The 23,812-nt window shown below is 34.7% G+C and overlaps 2 protein-coding genes and 1 pseudogene across 4 annotated transcripts; 1 reads left to right on the top strand and 2 right to left on the bottom strand.

Moving 5' to 3' along the window:
* LOC128171372 (uncharacterized) overlaps positions 1-20,930 on the bottom strand; it is a 32,410-nt pseudogene extending 11,480 nt beyond the window's left edge.
* Positions 2,545-8,239, bottom strand: LOC128171363 (uncharacterized). Its single transcript, XM_052837142.1, has 15 exons — positions 8,053-8,239; positions 7,537-7,669; positions 7,192-7,325; positions 6,889-7,009; positions 6,642-6,721; positions 6,378-6,517; positions 5,830-5,992; positions 5,447-5,557; positions 5,227-5,346; positions 4,823-4,960; positions 3,971-4,107; positions 3,606-3,777; positions 3,197-3,365; positions 2,809-2,970; positions 2,545-2,685 (listed from the first exon to the last, which is right to left on the bottom strand). Exons 1-15 carry the CDS (start codon positions 8,227-8,229, stop codon positions 2,588-2,590), a joined length of 2,055 nt encoding a protein of 684 aa, XP_052693102.1. The 5' UTR covers positions 8,230-8,239; the 3' UTR covers positions 2,545-2,587.
* LOC128171364 (uncharacterized) lies at positions 8,056-16,091 on the top strand. Of its 3 annotated transcripts, XM_052837144.1 has the most exons (16): positions 8,390-8,502; positions 8,837-8,935; positions 9,110-9,188; positions 9,405-9,551; positions 10,060-10,178; positions 11,097-11,296; positions 11,436-11,563; positions 12,032-12,234; positions 12,349-12,450; positions 12,552-12,670; positions 12,776-12,878; positions 12,980-13,132; positions 13,484-13,602; positions 13,710-13,895; positions 14,920-15,039; positions 15,182-16,091. In XM_052837144.1, exons 1-16 carry the CDS (start codon positions 8,472-8,474, stop codon positions 15,251-15,253), a joined length of 1,980 nt encoding a protein of 659 aa, XP_052693104.1. In that variant the 5' UTR covers positions 8,390-8,471; the 3' UTR covers positions 15,254-16,091. The 3 variants fall into 3 exon arrangements, with proteins under 3 accessions (XP_052693105.1, XP_052693104.1, XP_052693103.1); XM_052837145.1 differs by lacking the exons at positions 8,390-8,502; positions 15,182-16,091 and adding an exon at positions 8,056-8,190 and having other exon boundaries at positions 14,920-15,141; XM_052837143.1 differs by lacking the exon at positions 15,182-16,091 and having other exon boundaries at positions 14,920-15,141.
* Positions 20,931-23,812: the final 2,882 nt, after the last annotated feature.

The following is a 23,812-nucleotide window of genomic DNA, read 5'->3' on the forward strand; positions in this document are numbered from 1 at the left end:
CTCGGTTTTTTTAAAGGCAGACAGTATCTGTTTTATTTTCCTTTTGTGAGTTGGGTGGGTGGATCGGGGGGGGGGGGGGGGGGGGGGGGGGGCTATGATAGGAATCAAAGTACTGAAAGCCGGACCCTGTCAACGGCACTGATCCATTGTTTTATTTAATTTATATATTTACCACAACACGGAGTCATTTAAACAAGTGTATGTAATCATCACGAACAGTAATTAGATGCGTCCTTACCCATCTCCTATTTCTCAAATATTCCCTGAGTACGGGCGTACCATTAAACTCTCACACCTCAGACTCTCCCATAAATCAGGCGTACCTTTAAACTCTCACACATCAGACTCTCCCATAAATCATGCAGGCGTACCTTTAAACTCTCACACATCAGACTCTCCCATAAATCATGCAGGCGTACCTTTAAACTCTCACACCTCCGACTCTCCCATAAATAAACCTAATACTCACTGTCGTCTATCAGAACTCTATCACACACAATAAACAGAGAGTAATAAAACAAGAACAACCATACTTTCTTGTTTTCAATTTTCCTCGATTCAGATGTTGCTTAATTACTCGATATTTATAAATACCCCAGTGTTCTAACGATGTTCGTTTCAAAGTATGAAAAATTTCCTAGATTTCTCCGTTAAAACGCCCCCTTTAGCTTATCAGGTTTCAATACACGGCTAAAAAATGTGATGTCTACGGGGATTTTGTATTGCAGCAAACCCGGATGATAACGTTGAAAAATTGCGCGAGGTATTCCGAGGGAGTTCCGAATGGGGAAACGATGTAAACATTCCCTATTGTAAATTTCCGTAAGAAATTTGTTTTCGGTCCTATTTCTCCGAGTGAAAGATGGGAATGATTTAAATAAATGTCATCATGGTATAGGGGTTGCAGCTTTATACATTTAGAAGGCTTCAAACAATCACCTTGTGTATACAGAGAGTCAGGACAGACAAGGGTGGTGGGGGGGGGGGAGGGGGGGTAAGTCAAAGAGAGTCATATTGCTATTTATACATAATGGAGTTCTAACTATTTTTTATTTGTCTCAATTATTATTTTTTTATTTGCTTAAACAATTATGGTCGTTTTGAAATATTTCTTGGGAAATGTTTACAAACATTATGATACAAACTTGAAATATAATAAGGGCAAATATTAATACTATTCATTGTCAAATAAGTATCATTTGTAATAAAGTTAAGTTTTTGAAATTGGTTAAGATGAGCGAGTTTAAACAATCGTTGATATTTTTATGACATTTTGAATGATAATGATGAAAATAAAATAATGTATAAAACCCTTCTCGTATCCAATATTTTCATTTGATATTGTCATTTTCAGTTTGTCACCAGTTACAAAATATACTCCTTCAAAACAATTTTGATTGGTTCGGAAGAAAATAACACATATCACAATGTTACTTTTAATTTGTCAATGTCTGAATTGAACGACCTCATGTGGACAGAATGGCGGCATTATACGATCTATAAGCCAATGCAGGCATTAAACGACTGATGGTATACTAAGCCAATGCAGGCATCGGACGATTGATAATCAAGAGTCAATGCAGGCATTGGCCGACTGATGATCAAGAGTCAATGCAGGCATTGGCCGACTGATGATCAAGAGTCAATGCAGGCATTGGACGACTAATGATCTACTAAGCCAATGCAGGCATCGGACGATTGATGATCAAGAGTCAATGCCTGAATTGGCCGACTGATGATCAAGAGTCAATGCAGGCATTGGACGACTAATGATCTACTAAGCCAATGCAGGCATCGGACGATTGATGATCAAGAGTCAATGCCTGAATTGAACGACTAATGATCAAGAGTCATTGCAGGCATTGGAAGACTGATGATCTACTAAGCCAATGCAGGCATTGGTTGACTGATGATCAAAAGTCAATGCAGGCATTGGACGACTAATGATCAAAAGACAATGCAGGCATTGGACGACTGATGATCTACTAAGCCAATGCAGGCATCGGACTATCGATGATCAAGAGTCAATGCAGGCATTGGCCAACTGATGATCAAGAGTCAATGCAGGCATCGGACGACTAATGATCAAGAGCCAATGCAGGCATCGGACGATCGATGATCTAGAGTCAATGCTGGCATTTGACGACTGATTGTATAGAGTTAATGCAGGCATTGAACGACTGATGGTCTAGAGTCAATGCAGGCATTGGCCGACTGATGGTTTTAAGCCATCTTGACCATTTTTCTGGATTTAATGCAGGATTGTTTCACGTAATGGATGACATTTTGTTTGTTTAGTGATGTTTTTAATGAGATAATCTAAGCATGAGATGTACTTTAAGTGATATTAAAAATTAATGAAGGAAATGAATAGAGAAGTATTTGGAGTCGTTGCTTGATTTGAACATTCTATGCATAAAATAAGATACTTCTACATCTAACGTCCTTGTACATTTGTCTTTTTTGTTCAACAGGATACTGTATGTAACACAACTTCAACTTCTGAGACAGAGCTTGATTTTGATTTAAAAGAAAACAAAACACTTGTTTTAATTCATCGTTCATCGTTTTTGATGGGTAATATTTTTTAATAAAGTGCTCTATTACAAGAACGGACCATTTCATTCCTGGTGTCTACTCCAATTACAGTTAGACCTTTCTTTACTCCAGCTTGTAGGGCTTCACCTGAAAGACATTAAGCGTAATAAATAAACACAAGGTCTACATGTGTATTCTGCCTTAAATGCACAGTTCCAAACCAGGTTATCACATATATACCTAATTAGGTTTGTTTCTTATATGCCTTACCTTTGCCACAGTGAAGTACCACTAGATTTCCATTTTTTGGTGATACTTGAAGGAGTAGTTTTTCATAGAATGCTGACTTGGTATTTCCTTCAATCAGTGCTGACAAACCTTTGATGCCTGTTTTGCTGGACGTGATGCAGAGGAATGGCTGGGTGTAGTTACCTTTAATGTAATTGCTCATGTTAAAATAGTTAACTTAAAATTAGTTTCAGGTTAGAAATTACTTAATTTTTTTTCATGTTATGAATAACTTAAATAAGATTGATAAGTTTCATGTTACAAATGATTACTGATACAATTTGTTTTAATTGCAATGAATTGGGCCTATTTCATAGTTTAAAAGTTTAATGAAATGTTTTGTCTTCAAAAGATTTGCAACTTTACTCACTTCTTCTGTTGAAGAGGACAACCACCAGAGTAGCTTTGTTAGGATACATCAGTTCTACTCCTTTCTTTGTGTCGCTGACACTGGCCCACGATGTTGTTAAAACAATGGTGTGTTCCTCATTTAGTAAGGGGAGGTCCATACACACTCTGAGAAGTGTTTGCCACTCGGACTTGATAGGTTTAAATAAAACATTTCTATAGTTTTGCGTGAGTAAATATCAGTAAAGTTGAATGAAAAAAAATATATATATTCACATACATGTAAATACCAGCAAATATTAAAATCAATATATACAACTACGAGCATTTAATCTAAAAAAAGAGAAGAAGGGCTTGAAGTGCTTATATTGCATGCCTAAAAAAATATTGTACAAAACAATATGTAGTTTACTGTCACAAAAAGTACTTACTATTTCCTCATTGAATAGAATGACATCAACAGGATTATTTAGGCTGCCCCCTTTTATGAAATTTAAAGGATGATCTTGAAAAACCAAAGGTTTTGCCCTTGAAGAGGGATCTTTCAGTTTCCTCTCCACAAACTGGCGGAGCCTTTCCCCTGGAACACCCCTTTTAACATCACTGAAAAGAAAGAATATCAGGTGGTTAAACATATATAATTTAAGGCTTTTCTTTTTATATCTTTCCTTCACCCGATTTGGTACAGGCATGTATCAGCAAGAGTATCCTGAATATGTCTCCTATGTATTTAAGCTTTAAAAATTAGTCACATTCAAGCATAGTTGCATGAGGTAAGATAAACCTTTGTACCTACCCAATGAACTGGCTAAGTTCTTCTTCAGCCTCCTCCTCTGTTGACCAAAATGTATCTAGTGTTTTTTCCCATGACATTTTGGTCAACTTGCACAAGGCATACTGGATGTTCCTCGTTCCCTTTAGATATTCTGCTTCCTGTTTAAAATCATTTTGGAATCAGTTAGTTTTTAAATGCCTTCTTTAAGAGGAATGGGCAGTTGTGACCATTAAATTAGACTATAAAAATCTGACCTTAAAAAGAGCTTTGGGTAATGATATAGGGGGAAATGTAATTCAAGGCTAAAAATGGAGTTTTATAAATAACTAAAACTAATTAATAGTTTATATGGCTAAAATGATTCCATCTGAAATTTAACAATTCAATTTGTTGACAATCACACCACTTTGGAATACAGTTACATATATTCATGCAATATCAAATACCATCTTCAATGTAGGTTTATAGGAGGAAAGATATTTGCAACTGTAAAATTAGCATCATTATAGCATTGAATTATGATTTTTGAAGTATACAGTCTCATAACTGCAGCGGTGTGTGCATACAGATTCAGCAATGCACATTGAAAATTTTTATGCTCTCATCGCTGCGGTTATGAGACTGTATATTTCAAAAAATCATGATTTAATGCTTATATTAATGGAAGAGCCACAGTAACAGCCGCAAGCGTGAACTTAGATTTTCGCTTGTGACGTTGCAGTTTACAGCGTTCAACGTTTGTGACGTCATGATAAAACTCGTCATTTTAACCTTTGAGTTCCCTGTGTACATTACAGTGTTATAACTGCCATAGCTTTCAGCACACTTTACAAGCAAAAAATATGTGGAATGTAAATATAAAAATATATGTACCTTTGTCATTTCATCCAGATCATACTCTAGACTGGTAACTTTAGTTAACATCTGTACAACAGTTTCCTCTGGTAAGGTCATTAAAGCTCTCCAAGGCCGTGTCACATTCAAACATGGTGTCATCATGGATTCATGTTTCTGAAAATTTTAATAAAAAATCATATATGTGTGTGTATGCGTGTGTATATATATATATATATGCACTCAATTTGTACAGGAAAATACAGAAAATTAAATTATAATAAATGAACTTAATATATACTCAAGTGATACTCCTAACCTAGGTTGGAGCAATTTCAGCTTTCTTATAATCCGCAATATATACATGTATTAAGTTTTTGTTCAAAATTTTAAAAAATGATAATGTTGAGCCTTATAAATCTTAATTATGATTTGATCAACACCTTTAGTTTTTGGTTCTTTAGCTTCCCTTGCTCAAAGAGACCATAGATCAGCAAAATCTGTCTGTAAACAGGGTCACTGGCACATGAAATCCAAAAGATAGACTGGTAACTAGAAATATCCTACAAAACAGAGTTAAAAATGTTGTTAATTTAAACTATATATATAAATCAATAATTAAAATAACATTTCTGTCTTAAGGATTTATTTAAAATTACATACTGAGCCAAGAGGAAGATGTTGCTGGCACCTCATTCTCCATTCCTTTGTGTTTTCACACCTGGCTGACTCCACATCAATGTCTGATGGCTTCAGACTTCTGAATAATTTGACCTGATATAGTTGTCAAGTTTAAAAGATAGTTATACAAAAAAACTGTATAATAAATAATTGGTACTGTAACAGAAAAACAGATGAAAAAATTACGGACCAGTACGGTATTCAAACCCAGGCCCCCCATGCATCTCTAGTCAGGTGATTTCTCTCTCTCTCATTCTTCTCTCTCTCTCTCTCTCTCTCATTCTCTCTCTCTCTCTCTCTCTCTCTCTCTCTCTCTCTCTCTCTCTCTCTACAAAATTCATAACTTCATACCCTAACTTTATTACCATATCTTTGTGGGAAACTCTGTTTATATTGTGTCCAATGATGTTGTGGTTTGTAGCAACGAATATCTCCTCCTCTTGGGTCAAGTTGACGAAAATATTAGATGGAAGGGTCATATATTGTACCATGTGTGGATACAAGGAATGGTTCTCCACAGCTGCTAACCTGCAGTTAAAAAATGCAATATGGTAAAATTATTTAATGCTACTAAGAGTTATTAATAGCAAAATAACATACATAGATACAAAAGGTAACGAAATCCAATATTACAAATTTTGTGACAAACATATAAACAAGAGGCACATGGGCCTCATCCCTCACATTAGGAACAATAGTCATGTTAAATCAGCGTCATGGAGTCATAATACAAAATATATGTAAAATGTGGTATAATACATGTAGATCCAGACAGATGGACGACAGACAAAATGTGATCAGAATAGCTCACTTGAGCTTTCAGCTCAGATGAGCTAAAAATGATGCATGGTAGTTTTTTAAATGCTAAGGTCATATGGCATGAAAGGCAATCATGATAGATTAATCAACTTGCCTTTGATGATTTCCTCCTAGACATATATAGGAATATCCATTCAAATGTTCTTTGTCCACATTTTGTTTATCATTCTCTCCAATAAGGTGCAATGCAAGAGGTTGTGGCAAAGTGCAAGCTGCTGTTTGGCCATCTTGAACCTTTTTTTATAAAAATTAAAAAATTGAAGCATTCATTGTGAGACGAATATGTTGCAGAATAAACATTTTACGTGTTGACTTCTTGAAATATAAGTAATATTTGTGCTTTGGTCATATTACATACCTGTTTAACAAAACTGATATTTGTGTCCCTGAATGGTGTATCTGGACCTTCAATTCTACTCAGCATAATTTGATGGATTCCTAAAACCAAGAAGTCAAAATGAGTTGTACTTTAAAAATAATGTACGGATTATTAATTATTCGACTTGTTTGTACGTTCTGAATATTAAGTGAATGAAATTCATGATAATTAATCAAAGGCAGATTCTGATGTGATACATGTACTTATGAATCTGTCATACATTTACCTGTTAAAGTTTTCCCCCTTATACTTTTTAAGATGTCATCCTGGAAATTATTGGTCAGTGCCTGACTTTTGCTGAGAGATGCTTGTAGGGGTTTTACCTTCTGTTTCTTTAGAGGTGGCTCCTAATTGATAATGAAATTTACAACAATATTATCATTCAATGTATGTACTTAATAAAATGAATGGTCCGGTAATTTAATGAATTATTTACTTAGTTATTGTTCTCCATAACCAGTAATTATAAATTAATACCACTAAATGCATTTATAATTGTGATTATACATCAAGTTGGACATGAACTTACAAAACTGTGCGACTCACTCCCATCTGCTTCTGGATCACATGTTTCAGAGCATACTGGTTCGAGGAACCCAGAGTCATCAGCATACACAGTGGCTTGGCTGTCAATTTGGGTTTCTCGCACAATATCTAAATTGCCTGGTGTAAGAAAATACAAATTATATATAATACCAGTACCATAACTGAAAATTTAAACTTGGAAAGGAGAGGTCAGGTAATCTATCAACTTTTTCATTGTATACCGCCTATTGTTATACATTCTTGCTGATCTTATATAATGGTGTTTCTCATGAATGCCTTAAAGATATTTCCTAAAAACAATGAACTTGTTTTTCCAAAAATTACAAACCTATTGTGATATTAACTGCCTCTACAAATTCATCCACTTCTGTAAACATTTTAAATTGTCTACATAAGTCGTTGTAGCTCCAATCAAAATCTGTTCTTGAAGCAAATTGCCTTCTGCCTCCTAAGAATGTCATCTATTCAGAAATAGATAAATATATTGTTGACTATATCTCAGGAGAAAAAAGGAAAAGGAAGAAGAAGAAAAGAGAGAGAGAGAGAGAGAGGGGGGAGAGATAGAGAGAGAGATTTACAAATCAAATTAACTTCAATTTGCAAACACACACATACATATATATATAAATATAAAATAATACCATGCGAAACATATTTGTAATTTTATTTTTTTTAAAATCTAATTTTTGGACACAGCTGTACATTGGAAATCCCCCGAGGACACTTGTTCGTAGGCAAACAGTGAAGTGATAATAAAAAAGTGAAAATGAATTTTCTCTAATTTATAAATATGTAGAATAATTTTTTTTCTAATTATTGAATTAAGCCTGATGTTTCTACTTACAATGACAGCGCGTTTCGCATCACAGTGAAGACCTTTCGATCGTAAGTCTTCTTTGGAGGGGATAGCCAGTCTTTCGAGCGGTGGGCATTCCGTCTTGCTTCTAGAAAACCGCATCCTGGCATTGTTTTTCACTGCATAGTAAGCATTTTCTTCTTTCCTTATTGCCCACATTTTCATCTTCAGAAACGGCTTTCAGAATAACCGATAACGGCCAAGAACGTCGTAACGTGCGAAAATATTACGTCAGTCTAATTTTAAAAGTTAAATTTGTTCGCGAAATCGGAGCAAACGGCATACGAACGTTAGACAAAAGAGGTTTATTGTACCACGCTAATAAGTTGATTTCGTGTATTTGTAATACTGGTATTGAAGTGTGGGAAGAAGATAAATAATACACAGGTGAAACAGAATTCCTCAAAATGTCAAAAGGGATCTGCTCCTGGACGATGGGTAGGCTAAACGATAAACATGTCAATCTAACGTTATACTATACGTATTCTTCTTTCAATAAACAATCATAAATTAATATGAATATGCACTGTGTGTATCTTTTACGTTAATATTTATATCGCCAACATGTTTTGTTTCTACTTTCATTTTGTTGGGTTTGACGTAATCTACGGACACGCTCTAAAGTAAGATTCACATAAGTTATTAAGTCGGGGGGGGGGGGTTCCTGTCAACAAGCACCTGTGAAAACACCTTGTAAAGTTATGCTACATCCAGACATAAGAATACTATAGTATAGAGTTTAAGTAATAGATACATGTGAAATTTTGTTTAGACATTGAACCTTATCCTGATGATGACCCTGAGCCATATCCAGATGACAGTATTGAAGATGAAATTGAATCTTATAGTGATGATAACCAAGAAACCTGTGGTAATGATGTCGAGAATTAATTTGAAGATAGCGTTTATAGATAATAGATAAATAATGAAAATAGTAAAACTCTCAGGGAAACCAAATGAACAGTACAAATTAAACTATATATGCATGTTCTTTTGTAGATTTTTTCTATCTTATATATTTATATTAATTTCTTATTTTGATAAGATACCCAGGCTATAAAGTTTCATGAGATAAGAAAGAGGTTATCATCTTGTCCTGATAATTGTACTTGGAGACTCTCAAGGTAATTCTCTGGAAAATTTTAATGATACAATTTCAAAGTTATCTCCCTTTAATGCATCTCTCTCTCTCTCTCTCTCTCTCTCTCTCTCTCTCTCTCTCTCTCTCTCTCTCTCTCTGTGTTTAATAAACTGATATATGATGTATACATACAGTTTTTAAATATAAGATGAAAATTTTTAAAAAAGGATTTAATAAGTGCCTTTTTTTAATTTTGTAGGCAAGAGTTCCAGGAAATTAGCAAGAATAGACCAAAAAGTCAAATGGATCATGCACAGTGGCTATTGGATTATTTCTTTGAACATGCAACAGAGGAGAATGTTTGTCATCTAATATGTGGAAAAGAAGTTTGTGAAAAGTGTTGGAGGTATAGAATTTTAAAATGAGAGAAAGAGGGCGAGGAAATTTGGTATTTTACTCTTTGTTTTAAATTTATTTTGTTAATCTCCGAAGTATTTGCTTGCAATAATAATTTAACTTTATTCTGCAACAACCCTTTTTATCGACATAATAAAGGTAATCCAATCAACCAAAGCTATATTCGGTGAATAACCCGATAAAGCCTCGTGCATTCAACCGTCGTTGAAACACATTGTGACGTCATCTTTCATTCATTTTTTAACAAATTTGAAATCATCTTACTGTTAATGTTGGCTTTGCTTAAATATTTTGTATATTGACATCAGGGCAGGGGTGATAACTTGTTAGCATCGGCTCACAGATATCTTGTTGAAATTATTTCTGAGGGGGAGGGAGTGTTAATTTGATGCTTTTAATGGCCAGTGGTAATATACATATTTTGAAATTAACAATGAATGACGAGTAATGAAATTTTATCAAATCATAAGTTTCATCAGTTATCATTTTTTACACAGAGAAGTACATAAAGTTTCCCCTTACAAGTACAACAAGTACCTAGGTGAAAGCCGACAAGGAGTTAGAGGAAAAATTCATGGAAATAAAGGATCAATTAAGCCTTCCATTGAACATACTGGTAATTTATTGTTTTGGTATAAGAAAAAAATAATGATTTGTCTTATGTATAATCCATGATGATACTTTTTAGCTTATCTGAGCTGAAAGCTTAAGCGAGCTTTTCTGATCAAAATTTGTCCATTGTCTGTTGTCGTTGGTGTTGGCGTTGTAAACTTTTCACATTTTCATCTTCTTCTCCAGAACCACTTTGCAGATTTTAACCTAACTTTGCACAAAGCATCACTGGCTGAAGGGGATTTAAATTTGTTCAAATAATTGGCCACACTCTCTTCAAAGGGGAGATAATTTAGAATTATTGAAAATTTGTTGATATCTTTCAAAAATCTTCTTCTCCAAAAATATGAGGCCAGAAAAGCTATAATTTGTATGGAAGCATCTTAGGTAGTGTAAATTCAAGTTTGTTCAAATCATGGTCCCTGGGGGTAGGATGGGGCCACCAAAAAAAGCTTGTGTGGAGGCATCCTCAGGTACTGTAGATCCAAGTTTGTTCAGTACCATGATTCCCTAGAGAAAAATGGGCCCACAAAGTGTCTGTGTGTGTGTGTGGGGGGGGGGGGGGGGGTATATAGAAATAGAGAAAAATCTTTTGACAGGTACAACAACAAAAGGGGCTTGGTATTTACTATGAAAATATGTGGAAAAAAACTGGTTGATTTTTTTTTTTGAGCAAGGTCTTCTGCACTTAGTTGTCAAGATATTCAGATTTTTATTACTGAAATGCTAAATTGATCAGAGTTAAGGATATTGTTGCTCAGGTGAGCTACATGTATGTGGCCCCTGAGCCTCTTATTCATCAAAGTTTTCTTTATAATTGTTGAAAGTAAAAAAGAAATTGGCAGGTTACAAAATTTAATTAAGTTTTACATGTATGCAAATGGATTTGATAAATTTGTATATTAATTAATTCAAATGGCAGAGAGCATAGGATGGTTCCAGAATTTTGTGAGTGACATAGGAGAACATATGCCACACCAAGAAAAAGTTACGCTACCTGCTGGAATGAAGAAAACAGATGTGTGGAAGCTAATGACTTCTGACCTTGACAGTCAGTCTTTGGCAAAGTCATCATTTATGAAGATATGGAAGAATTCTTTTTCTAATATAACCATTGTCAAGGTACACGTTTGTGTAAAATATTTGAGAATAATGAGAATGTAGAACAATATTTATATTCGTATAATCACCATAAAATTGGACAAGTGAATAGAGTTAAATGACTACATACATTTTTTTTAAATTATTGTTTAAATAACAGGAAAACCCATTTTCAAAGTGCCACATCTGCACAACTTTACATTTTGAGTATGAACAATGTGGAAGATATGACAAAGAAGGCAAGAAGCTTATAATAGACAAGAAGAGAGAACACTGGGAATATGTTAGGTAAATATTGCATTTATTTCTTTAAGTTTTTAACTTCATCAATTTCTGATAGTTTCTGTTTTACTTCAAGACTGGTTATTTCATGCACTTTCACGCTCAGTTTAAAAAAATTTACTAGGGAGAAATTGTTTAATGCTATATTCGTTACAAAGAAGTACAGGTTGTGTCTTTGGCTTTCCCTTCCCACCAGATATGCTTTTTTAAAGATAATTAATAAAACTAATATTGATTGTTACTTTTATCTTGTCATTTATTTGTATGTTGAATAAATATTAAATGCGATTTGTAACGAACACAGTGATATTCAAAACACCAATCCTAAAAGTTTTATTTTTCAATAAATTAGTCAAGAAAATATTTAGTTTCAGAGAAGTGAAACAAGGGAGAAATTAAATGTTTTATCCTGTTCTTTTTTCAATTCTAACAAAACTATATGTAGAAAATCTTTTTTCATAATGTTTTGTAAAGGAAACAGAAGGAGGCATACTACATGAGAAGAGAGGCGTCATGTTTGTATCCGAAGCGCTTCCTGACGATAATCATTGACGGAATGGACCAGAAGAAAACTAACATTCCCATTCTTTACACCAAAGCAAGAAATTCGAAACAGATTTCGAATCTGCAGCAAGTAAGGACACACTTGCTGGGCGTATTGGTCCACAGAGATTCAGGTAACATATAGAACAATCCATATAAAACATTTGCAATTCAGAACACATTGCTAGTAACTGAAGTACATACGTGTGTCCCTCAAGTTCAATATTTCTGTACTACTTGTTTTTCAGAAACTTCAGGAATGAGAAAAGTTGGATTTGGCCATTTTGATTTGATGCAATATCCACATGATGCCAATCTGAACTTGACTGTTCTGCTAGAAACATTATGTGGTAGGTACTGTTTTTGTAAAAGTTAAATAGAAAAGACAAGTTTACTAGAGCCTTGACACAAGTGTTATATACAAATGTATATGGAAATCCTTTTTTGGCAGAGTTCAAAGATGCACTAGGAACAGAGCTTCACCTGCAAACAGACAGTGCTTCGGATAACAAAAACAAGACGGTCTTGGGCTTCTTAGGATTGCTAGTGCATTTGGGCATATTTGAGGAGGTATTTCTTGTTTACATAATGCACAATTTAATATTGAATTATTTCCTGTTCATTAATAAGTACCTGTTAGTGACATATACAGTGACAAATAATTTATTTCTTCAGTGTTACCTGCACATGCTCCCAGTTGGCCATACACATGAGGACATAGACTCTATGTTTTCAAATTTTTCAAGCTCTTTAAAAGGCGACATTATGACCCTAGATGGTAAAATCTAATTTCACATCAAGTTGAAAAACCTATCATTACAATTGCTTCACGACATCACTGCTGGTTTTTCTTTACAATAATGATATTTTTATTTTCAGACCTGCTTCAAGCTTTTCAAAAGCTATCATATGTTGAGCGAGGAAAGATGGTAAAATTGGTTTGGGATTTTAAGGGATGGATGGAAAATAGCCTGATCAACAGCCACGGTCTTGGGGATCAATTTGAATTTCGGATCCACACAGTTGACAAAGGTTACTTAAATCAATATACTCAAGAAATAAACAGCACGTTAAAAAGTTCATCAGGATATGAACTTGGTTGGTCACATGGTCAAATCCTTTGAAGCCCGAAGAAGATTTGATCATGTACCAACCAAGTTCATATCCTGGTGAACTTTTTAGCATTGCTGTTTATTACTTATATTTACATTTGAAAAAGACAAATCATTCACAATTGTTAAGATTACTGAGATTTTATGTTTACAATATTGCTATTCTATAGGTTCATATAGTGGAACATACTTGCATAAGTAAATATTTTAATGCGAAAATATGCTTATTTTATTGTACTCTTTATCAATGATATTATATTTGTATAAATAGAAAGAAGGATACCAATTTTCCACTATAGAAAGGGCGAGGGAGAACGGTGGATGCCGGATGCAGCTGATGACACCACTTATGAGGTTCATCAGGATAGGTGTGGAATACTGATATTCAAGGTAGCTACTCATTCTAAGTGTATGTGTTTGTGTGTGCGAGTAGGTGTGTGTGCGTGAGAGACAGAAACAGAGATGTATTGAACTAATCATTCTATGATATTGTTTAGGACATGGATTTTCTACAAAGAGCCCCAGAGTGTGTTGCTCCAACGGACAAGAGCATGTATCTGGATCGGATTTTAAAAGAAACATGCCCAAAACTACTGAAATCTGGCCTGCTTACTTCCACAGAGCAGCAATGGTGGGAGAATTTTTCATCGGAGGTCATGACGTATCTTAAGACTTCAAGAAATGTTAGTATAATCAGATTTTCATTTTTAACAATACATTTATTACAGATAATTATGTACAAGTGTAATACCCAGTATTAGAATCTCAATATACTTATATTTAAGGAAGGAGTCTTTTTATTATCAAACATACTTCTTATAATAAGAAATGCATGAAATTTTGACACAGTCAAACGGATCATATTACTTAATGATTCTATCAGTTAAATTAAATTTGACCTTTTTGTTTTTGGATAAAGGTCAGGTCAAGGTCACTACCTTTTTCCTCAACGTAAAGAGTGATAAAAATAAGTGTAGCTCTTTATAGTTCTGTAGACATTTGTTTAAGATTTGAAGATTCAAATCTTCAATGAAATCATAGACCATGAGAGTGTCTATCAGCTAATACTACTAAATTGGAAAAAATATTTATACTAATATTGATATTGCTTAGCCCGCATTTCCTCTAATTTTCTTAAATTTTGAAGAAATTTTGATTATTTTTTTATGCTTCCAATAATAAAATATTTCTAATTTTTATGTTTTTTGAAGACTTTATATAAAGATATAAATTGACAGAAAAGCTAATATATTGACCGTTTCATAAGAGAGAAAAACTGATTTTAGTGATTTTTTCACAAAAATCAATGTATAGAGTGGGCGCTTTAAAAAGCTTATAAAAATGTTATTTGATAGGCAAATCATATTTTAAAAACATATTCTGAAACCCAAGTATCATATTATTAGTTAACATTAGTAAAAAAAAATCCAACATTATTGTTATTGTTTTTAAAATGCTCAAACAGACTCATTATATATATATAATCTGCAGCAATTCTGAATTGCGCAACATGTGATATTTTCCTACGCCAAAAATATAGTCCTTGTTCCACTCTAAACATTGATTACATTTTTCTATGCCAAGTTGTATGATAGTAAAAAAGAAAGAAAAATATACTATTTTAATTTCCTTTCATCTTGATTTAATGAACAATTAATCAAATTTACGTTTGACAAGTCGAAAACCAGAAAAGACTCCTTCCTTAAGGTGGATTTCCCATTGATTCATTTGATTGAAAGTGTGAAAGAGATACCAGAAACTCTGATGTCCCATCCAGTGGAGACGAGACTTCAAGAGCTCGAGGACAAGGCAATGAAAAGAGCCCTGGTAATGCAAATTCTTCTTTTTGTATATGTTACACTGTTCAAAATTATATGTAAAACATCAGTTAGTATTCTTTTTTCATTTAAAATCATACACAATATTTAGTTTTTGCAATATTTTGAAGTGTCATTTTGATTTTTGACAGGTATACACTGGTAACTATTTACCTCCGAAAAAGAGGAAAGCGGCAGAGAAGAGCAAAAAGCAGAGAAAATAATAAATTAAGCAATTCCAAAGCACAACATTCTTTAGTATTTTTTAAAATGCTTTCCGATAGCATTTACATTAATTATGGAATGAAAAAAAAATCCAAAACTCTAAATTGATGCTTGCTGATAGGTTTGGAAAAGAAAATATTTGCATTTCCCTGTAACATAAACAGGTGCTTAATGTAGCATTTGATGTGTTGATCTATTTCTAATATGTTGCCATTCTATATCAGTGCACAAACGCATAATAATTAGTTTTGCAAAGTGACTATTAGTTGATGCTTGAAGATATGGACCTTAAACAGTTGTTAATTTTTTGCATTCGAGAGACAACAAAATTGCAATTATCAAATTTTATGCTTTCATTGAGCAACTAACGTACTGACAAACAAAAAAACCCAGCTAATTCCTGCATTGAAAAACTTATCATAATCAAACGACACCCAATACATGGCCCCGGGGCCATAAAACTTAGACGAGCTCACTTTTGATCTCAATCTCACTTTTCTACTATGTGTTCCTTTTGTAAAAGTGAGACTGAGATCAAAAGTGAGCTCATCTAACTTTTATGGTCCCAGGGCCTGGTTTGAACCACTGAAAATACATCCAATACCTACATTTAATCACTATAAATTCTTCCAATGCCTGCATTGAGTGTCTCTTCAGTCTTCCAATGCCTGCATTGAGTGACTCTTCAGTCTTCCAATGCCTGCATTGAGCGTCTCTTCAGTCTTCCAATGCCTGCATTGAGTGACTCTTCTGTCTTCCAATGCCTGCATTGAGCGTCTCTTCAGTTTTTCCAATGCCTGCATTGAGCGACTCATCAGTCTTCCAATGCCTGCATTGAGCGACTCTTCAGTCGTTCAATGCAGGCATTGAGCGACTCTTCAGTAGTCAAATGCAGGCATTGAACGACTCTTCTGTCGTCCAATGCCTGCATTGAGCGACTCTTCAGTCGTCCAATGCCTGCATTGAGCGACTCTTCAGTCGTAATGCAGGCATTGAACGACTCTTCAGTCGTCCAATGCCTGCATTTAGCGACTCTTCAGTCGTCCAATGCAGGCATTGAACGACTCTTCAATCGTCCAATGCCTGCATTGAGCGACTCTTCAGTCGTCCAATGCCTGCATTGAGCGACTCTTCAGTCTTTCAATGCCTGCATTGAACGACTCCTCAACCGTCCAATGCCTGCATTGAGCAACTCTTTATTCATCATTGCAATCATCCAATGCAAGCAATTAGTACCACTCATTCTTCACCCAATGCAGGTATTCCTTCTGTCCAATGAAATCACACTGGATGCATATAATGCCAATGCCCATATGCATTACAAAATGTATATTGCAGTTTCTGCATTGCTTCAATGCTGAGTTTTAACTCTAAGAAAATATTCCAAATAAGGAACATGAGGTCTAAAACGTAAATATTTTAATTCCCGTTATCACAAAACTGAATGACAAAGCAAGGAATGGTTTTATCAGAATGTCGCAAGAAAAATTAACATATTTTGCTAATATTTCGAATGGATACTTGGCGTGTTTCTGTGAATTGCCTTAATTAACGCAGAAAAATCAGAAAAAAATGGTTGAGACAAATAAAAAAATAGTGTAGACTGCATTACATGTGTTAATTCTGTGGACAGGAGGGATAACTATGTCAGTTAGAATGGAGGAGGTAATCTGAAACCTAACTAACTGAATCAATATATACATAGAGTCGGAGAGAGTCAATCTGCTCTCTATGTGTTTATTCTGCTGATGACAACACTGAAACACTGACTGTGTCCACTGCCCGGTCCAGTATACGGCGACTCAGTAGGCTAAATGCACCCATTCAACACTATAACAGTGCATACAGGCCATAAATAAATAAAATATTCAATGCTCACTCCACTGTATACTCCATCATTAACAGTTTTACCACACGTCATACATGCACACTTCATTAAATAAGCATCCATCTTCGTACACAAACTCTACACACAGCTTTGACCTGCATCTATAGACAACAAGACAACATGGACCTCATTATAGCACCTCAAATCTTCACAACCGTTTCTGGTTCTCTAGCTCATGTATGTACCCAATACACTAATGTATGTACCCAATACACTAGTTCTAACATGCATCTTCTATAGACAAGACAACAGATCAAACACAGCATTCACCCACACAAATATATATCTTATACAACAGCTACCTATAACATGTATTACATGCACCTTCCACAGACAACATGGACCTCATTATGACGCCTCAAATCAAATACAGCATGAACCTTCACACATGTTTCTGGTTCTCTAACTCACGTACATACCCAATACAATACTGTAAACGTACTATATTTAGCGCATACAATATTTAGCAGAATATGAATTTTCAACAAGATAGCGTGGATTTGATTGAGCGCATTTCTGAGTGTACCTATTACTCTACTTATATATTTTACATTTGGTGATATACTTGATTTAGCGGACGCCGTTTTCCGCCAAAACGCTAAATAGAATACACAGCCAAATGTAATACATTTACAGTAAGTTCGAAAGACAACACAGCACCCACACTTTACAGCAATACAGGAGCTCCCTGATTAAATACAACATGCATAGATAGACAGTGTAACTGATAAACACTTATGTCTTAAAAATTAATAAAAATAAGCTGAATTCTCGGTGCGCATGAAGTGTTATAATGTAAATAATCAGATTCATCGAAACTCTTGACATGCATCTGTTTATGTACAACAAAAGAAACTCCAGCTTAATCTTAGTCCCATAGTATCTTGGATGGTATAATATCTCTCTGTCTAGGTTGTTATGAGATTATTTTTTCCCAACGTCAATACTAGATATCATAAAATAGCCATGTCTGTGGCTGTGTGAAACCTATTACAGTACGGTAACATTGGTACCAATTAAACACAAAAAGCAGATCGAGTCCAATAACCAGTAAAAAATTAATGGCAGAGATGAGTCAAGCTATTGACTAATGTGTGGGTTTCTGCTCAGTGTTCTAAATGATTATTATTTTGCACTTTGTCACAGGAAATATCTGGTAATCATTGATTTGAAAATTAAAATTTTAATAAATATCATTGTGAATTTCTTTTTTGCCCTTTGTCATTACAGTCTAATAAAGATTAGGACTTCCAACCGCTTCCTGGATGATCCACGCCACGTACCAACATCTGAGGAGCGACTGGAAGTTCTACTTTTAATTCGATTGTCTGTCATTAATGCTGTTTGCTAAATATGGCTCATCAAAACTAGGCATTAGGCATTAGGCAATGCGGTATCGGATTATATACCGGAAGGGCTTACTTTTTTTTTTTTTGAATTACTAGAATAATCAAAGCTTTTTAAAAACTGGCTGCACAACATATCTCTCATAATCTCTCATAATCAGCTCCAATCTAAATGTCACACACAGGCAAAAATATACTTCCAACTTTGGCTGATAAATGGTATCATTTTAATTAGTTCAAGAATGTTGATTTTTTTGGCATCAAAATTAAGAAAAATAATTACATAAGACATCAATATCTAAAAATTTCTATATATTCTTAATATTCGGTTATTACATCATCAATATATGACTAGCGTAATTAATAAACTAATAAAATATTGTAAGCTTATAACTGTCCCACAATATTAAGAACTACATACTTAATTACAAATTATCAAAATCAAAGCTAAATTCCTTCAAATTGAAACTGTTTATTCATTCTGTAATTACACACTTTTCCACTTTCAATATCACAATTACAGGACCTACAGCATATTCACAAAACTGGTAACAACAAAAAAGACGCGCCTTCATTGTAAAAATATCTTAAAATATATACACAAGTCTGCCAGGTAAGTAATTGCTTATGCTCCTCGAGTGGAAAGTTAACCAAGGATAAGAAAAACTCTCTTATTAAATTAATTCCAATGCACGCCTCTCTCATGCAGGGCAAACAATGCAAACCAAAGATGTTTTACTCACACGTGTGTGAAGTGTGGAAATGAGTCAATATCTCCTGGAAAACAAGAGAGAGCTAAGACAGCCATAGAGGATCTGAATCAATAGAACTCTTGTCCCATGCAGCAAATCATCACAAATCTACCTCAACCATGATCTTTGATAGATTATCTGCATCTGCAAATTCTTCCTTGATTAAATTTTTTTCATAACACAGAAAAAAAAAAAACTATAAATGTGTTGGAATTGGTTCAGATTTGACATCTTTTATTTTGGAAATGCATTAACTATTATGGGAACTTACTTGGATACTATACAGTATCTGCAGGTCTGTAAAAATTTGGATGGACGACCTGGGAGCTACACTACAGTGCCACCCATTGAAAAAAAATGTATATTCATTGCGCAGAAAAGAGTGCACCAGTTTTGAACTGATTAACCTTATTTATACGCAAATTCAAAACAGTTGTTAACAATGAATTCTTTGTGCAATTGACTACTGATATCTTCTGTTAACTTGCCTCAGACTTTCTCTGAAACATGCTACCGACCATGGAAATTTACATCGAGATCAAATGTCGCCAATTTAACATGTAAAGAAACTGCATCACTTCAGTTTACGGAGCTGGTGATGGTGTTTAAAAGACCATCAGAGGCAAGTAAAGAGATGATATCAGTAGTTAATTGCATGAAGAATTCATTGGTACTAACTGTTTTCACAGATTTTGCATATAAACAAGGTTAATCAGTCTAAAACTACAGTAATTATAGTAACCTGTTACATGTAATGAAAAAAACTTCAACAAGCTGTCGGAATTGTTATTGTAAATTATTTCATGTGTTTGTCAATAATGGCTCTGCCATAATATTAAGTACAATTTCTGCACAGAGAAAAATGAATCTTTAGTACCAACAAGTCCATGCCACTATAATATTTCAAGAGTTTAACAATATACAAGGTTGTAACCTTTTAGCACACCCAAGTATCATCTACTTGTTTGTTGTACTCTCTCTCTCTCTCTCTCTCTCTCTCTCTCTCTCTCTCTCTCTCTCTCTCTCTCTCTCTCTCTCTCTCTCAGTAAAACATCCTGTTACACCAAAACACAGACAGCACCAGGAGTTATTTCCCTTCCTCCATACAATGCTGTCTGGAAAAAGTGAAAATACTTCCGAATAGCCTCCAATAACTTTAGGATCCGCGTCCTTTTGGCGCTAAAAGACGTTTTTAAACAAAATAACATATGATACAGATCGAAACCGGTTCAACAATTTTCATACCAAATTGGGAAATTTCGACCCAATTTATTATCCCACACAGCATCCTACAGGCGATGCGGGAGTCATCCGTTTCCTATTTCAATTTTAGGTTTTGTGCACCGACTTTCGTTCATATGCTCTTAACCGTCCATAACTTGAGTAGCACATTGTGTGAATTATTGTTTTCTTATATCTTACAACCTTAGTTACATACCTCAAATTTTACTAAGTTCTCCAGTGAATTTTTGGCACACCCTCGATCAGCTAGTCAATATGGCGGAGTTATTCGTGACGTCACATTACCGGAAATAAACAAACCTTGCATATTTACTTTCGGTTTGTCTTTCTGAACCAAGTAACAAACACGTGGAATTTCTCAACACATGAGGATTTTAAACTAATTTCCGTGACAGAAATTACCACATAGTTCAGTTATTATAAACGATTACAAAGAGTTGTTCTTTTTTACATTAACAAAAACCAGGGACGTATATACTATAACCTGCAAAAACTGTTTACACACACAAACACTGTATAGGCCTACAATTATATATGCGCCTTATGATTCGTACAGGCACGTAGCATCGTTTTTGAAAGGTGGGGGAGGGGGGGGGGGGCCAGACTCCGTCAAAAAATCTTGACAAGCGAAAAAAAAAAAAAAGGAAAGGAAATAAGACTTTCCCAAAATCTTCAAAATCCTAATCCGTGGGGGAGGGGGGGGGGGGGGGGGGGGGGGGGCTGGCATAGTATATAACTTCAATTTCAATCCTAATTTCCTTATTTTCATATCAATTTTTTACATCGTCAAAAAAAGTGGGGGGGGGGGGGCCAACTCCATGATAATTCAATTTTTTATATGTAAATTTTAAAAAATTAGTTGCTGTGAGAAAAAGTGGGGGGGGGGGGGGGGGGGGGCCAGGCCCCCCCCCTGGCCCCCCCCCCCCCTGATGCTACGTGCCTGTCGTATAACGTTAATTAAAATTTTTGCATCAGTCAAGCTGCGTCTTTTTCGACGGTTGCTTACTTTCTGTTAGTTTAAGAAATATTTCATTGATAATATATACATAAGTATACAAAGTGGACATGTATTAAACAGCTGGCAAAGTATAGCCCATTTTAGGTCTTTCCATTATAGAGATTATAAGGCACATGTACATTATATATATACAGATGTAACAATAGTATAAAATGTTTGTAGCTTTACAAACACATTTTAAACTAATCTATAAAGACATTACAGAACGTTGAATAATGAAATAAAAAATGAAATGAAGAATAACAATCATTTACAGTCCAAAACACAAAAGCAAGAAAAAAATGATTTAATAGAAACATGGAACAGAAAACATGGTAAAAAAACAAAGTAACAAAAACATGGAAAAAATCTAACGCAGGCTTAGCAATAGTATGCGCACGTTTACGTTTAAGTTTCATACAAGCACATAATTTTCAAAATACAATCGTACATTCTAATTTATTTTGTGTTTTTTAAAATATAAAATGAACTATTTGTCAAAAAAAACAACAAGGGATATACAATGTTAACATCTGTTAGTATGTATACTTTCTACTGAAAAGTTAGGTTCCGTTCTTAAAATCAGGAAAGAAGTACATTGTAAAAGTACATGTGTCTTCAATTTTCTATACCACCCTAGGTTAACCCCACTTTATGAAGTGTTTGCTTTGAATCAAATGCTATTTGGTGGAACCGACATTTATTAAAAGAAATAGACCATCGGAACTTAGATAAGAAGATTTGACACACAACAACAAAATTAAACAATAATATAATACACATAACTGAATATAAATTCACACGGAATGATCGACGGCTTTCAGTTATTTGTAGGTCATCTTGTTTAATTACTAAATAAGCTGACTATCTATATTGTCTTCATACAAATGTTTATTGTAAATGAAGAAGATGAGTTAATTAGGCGAATAAAATGCCTATAGAAGGACTGGTATCAAATATTTAAAAAAATATATATCTTATCTTTTTACCCCCCCCCCCCCCCCAAAAAAAAATCCAGGATGTTGTAAAAAGATTTCAATAAATATTTTAAAAACATGGAGATGTTACATTAAAAGTTTAAAATCAAAGATTTACAAACTTAACTATAACAAAAATTGTTGCAGTTGTGTCATGAAATCTTTGATTTTAAACTTTTGATGTAACAGAGAGATGACCCACCATAGTAATCTCCACCCTCCCTTATAAACAATAAATTCTACAAGCTTCCAATTACTAGAGACTTATCTCACCAATGTTAAAAGTATTGACAAGTAGAAATGTTCATTTTTCTATGGTCTTCTGGGATCTATTAAAATATGGCACAAAGGTCTTTGGATCAGAGCTAGCATTTTCAATGGTTTAGTAGTTATCTTTTTTGTCGTACACAAAAATTATGTGCAAAGATCAATTGTCTTCGAGTGCATGTTTAAATGCAAATTTACCTCAAGGCTGCTGTTCCTGAACCTCTATTATCTTTTTAAAATGTTAATGATGTTGCTGAAAATAAGTCTTTGTATAAATTACCATATTTGCAGATGTTAACTCAATTTAATACGCATCTTAAAAAAATCGAATAAACCTTAGGGATTACCCTGATTACACAAACAGTTAATTTTAGAAGTTTTCCTTTTTCTGAGACTAATGTTTGTAAGTTTTGCCCTTGCTATCTTGCAACTTCACCGAATCACTGGTAACTGCTTGGTGATTTCTGGTTCTCCTCCAAGTCCCCAAATACGGCCATCCACCAACAGATTGCCTGGAGGTAGTCTGCAGGACTGTAGTACGTACACTTGTTGGCAGGACTGTAGTACGTACACTTGTTGGCAGGACTGTAGTACGTACACTTGTTGGCAGGACTGTAGTACGTACACTTGTTGGCAGGACTGTAGTACGTACACTTGTTGGCAGGACTGTAGTACGTACACTTGTTGGCAGGACTGTAGTACGTACACTTGTTGGCACTGGTACACGTGGGTAATGCTTTGGCTCACTACTTGACTCTTCATCAATGACCGATAGTTACAAAGCATAGTTACCGAGGTATTTCTGGAGCTTCGCATTTCTTCAATTTGTCATGATGCATGGTCCGAACCTCTCTGCGGGACTTTACTATGAACAAAGTATCTGACTTGGCCTTTACAGTTATACCTGGATCCTTCCAGATAGACTCCACATTCTTCCATTCGGCGCCAATATACCAAATCGCCAACCCTGAATGGATATGTATGCAGTCTGATGTCATATACTCTCTTCATAAATTTATGCGCAGAGTTCAACTTCTGCCTGGCGGCATCGGGCGTTTTTTTAGCACAGTCTGTTTTAACTCCTGCACA

Source organism: Crassostrea angulata, chromosome 2, assembly GCF_025612915.1.
Source record: "Crassostrea angulata isolate pt1a10 chromosome 2, ASM2561291v2, whole genome shotgun sequence".
In the NCBI taxonomy this organism is placed as follows: domain Eukaryota; kingdom Metazoa; phylum Mollusca; class Bivalvia; order Ostreida; family Ostreidae; genus Magallana; species Magallana angulata.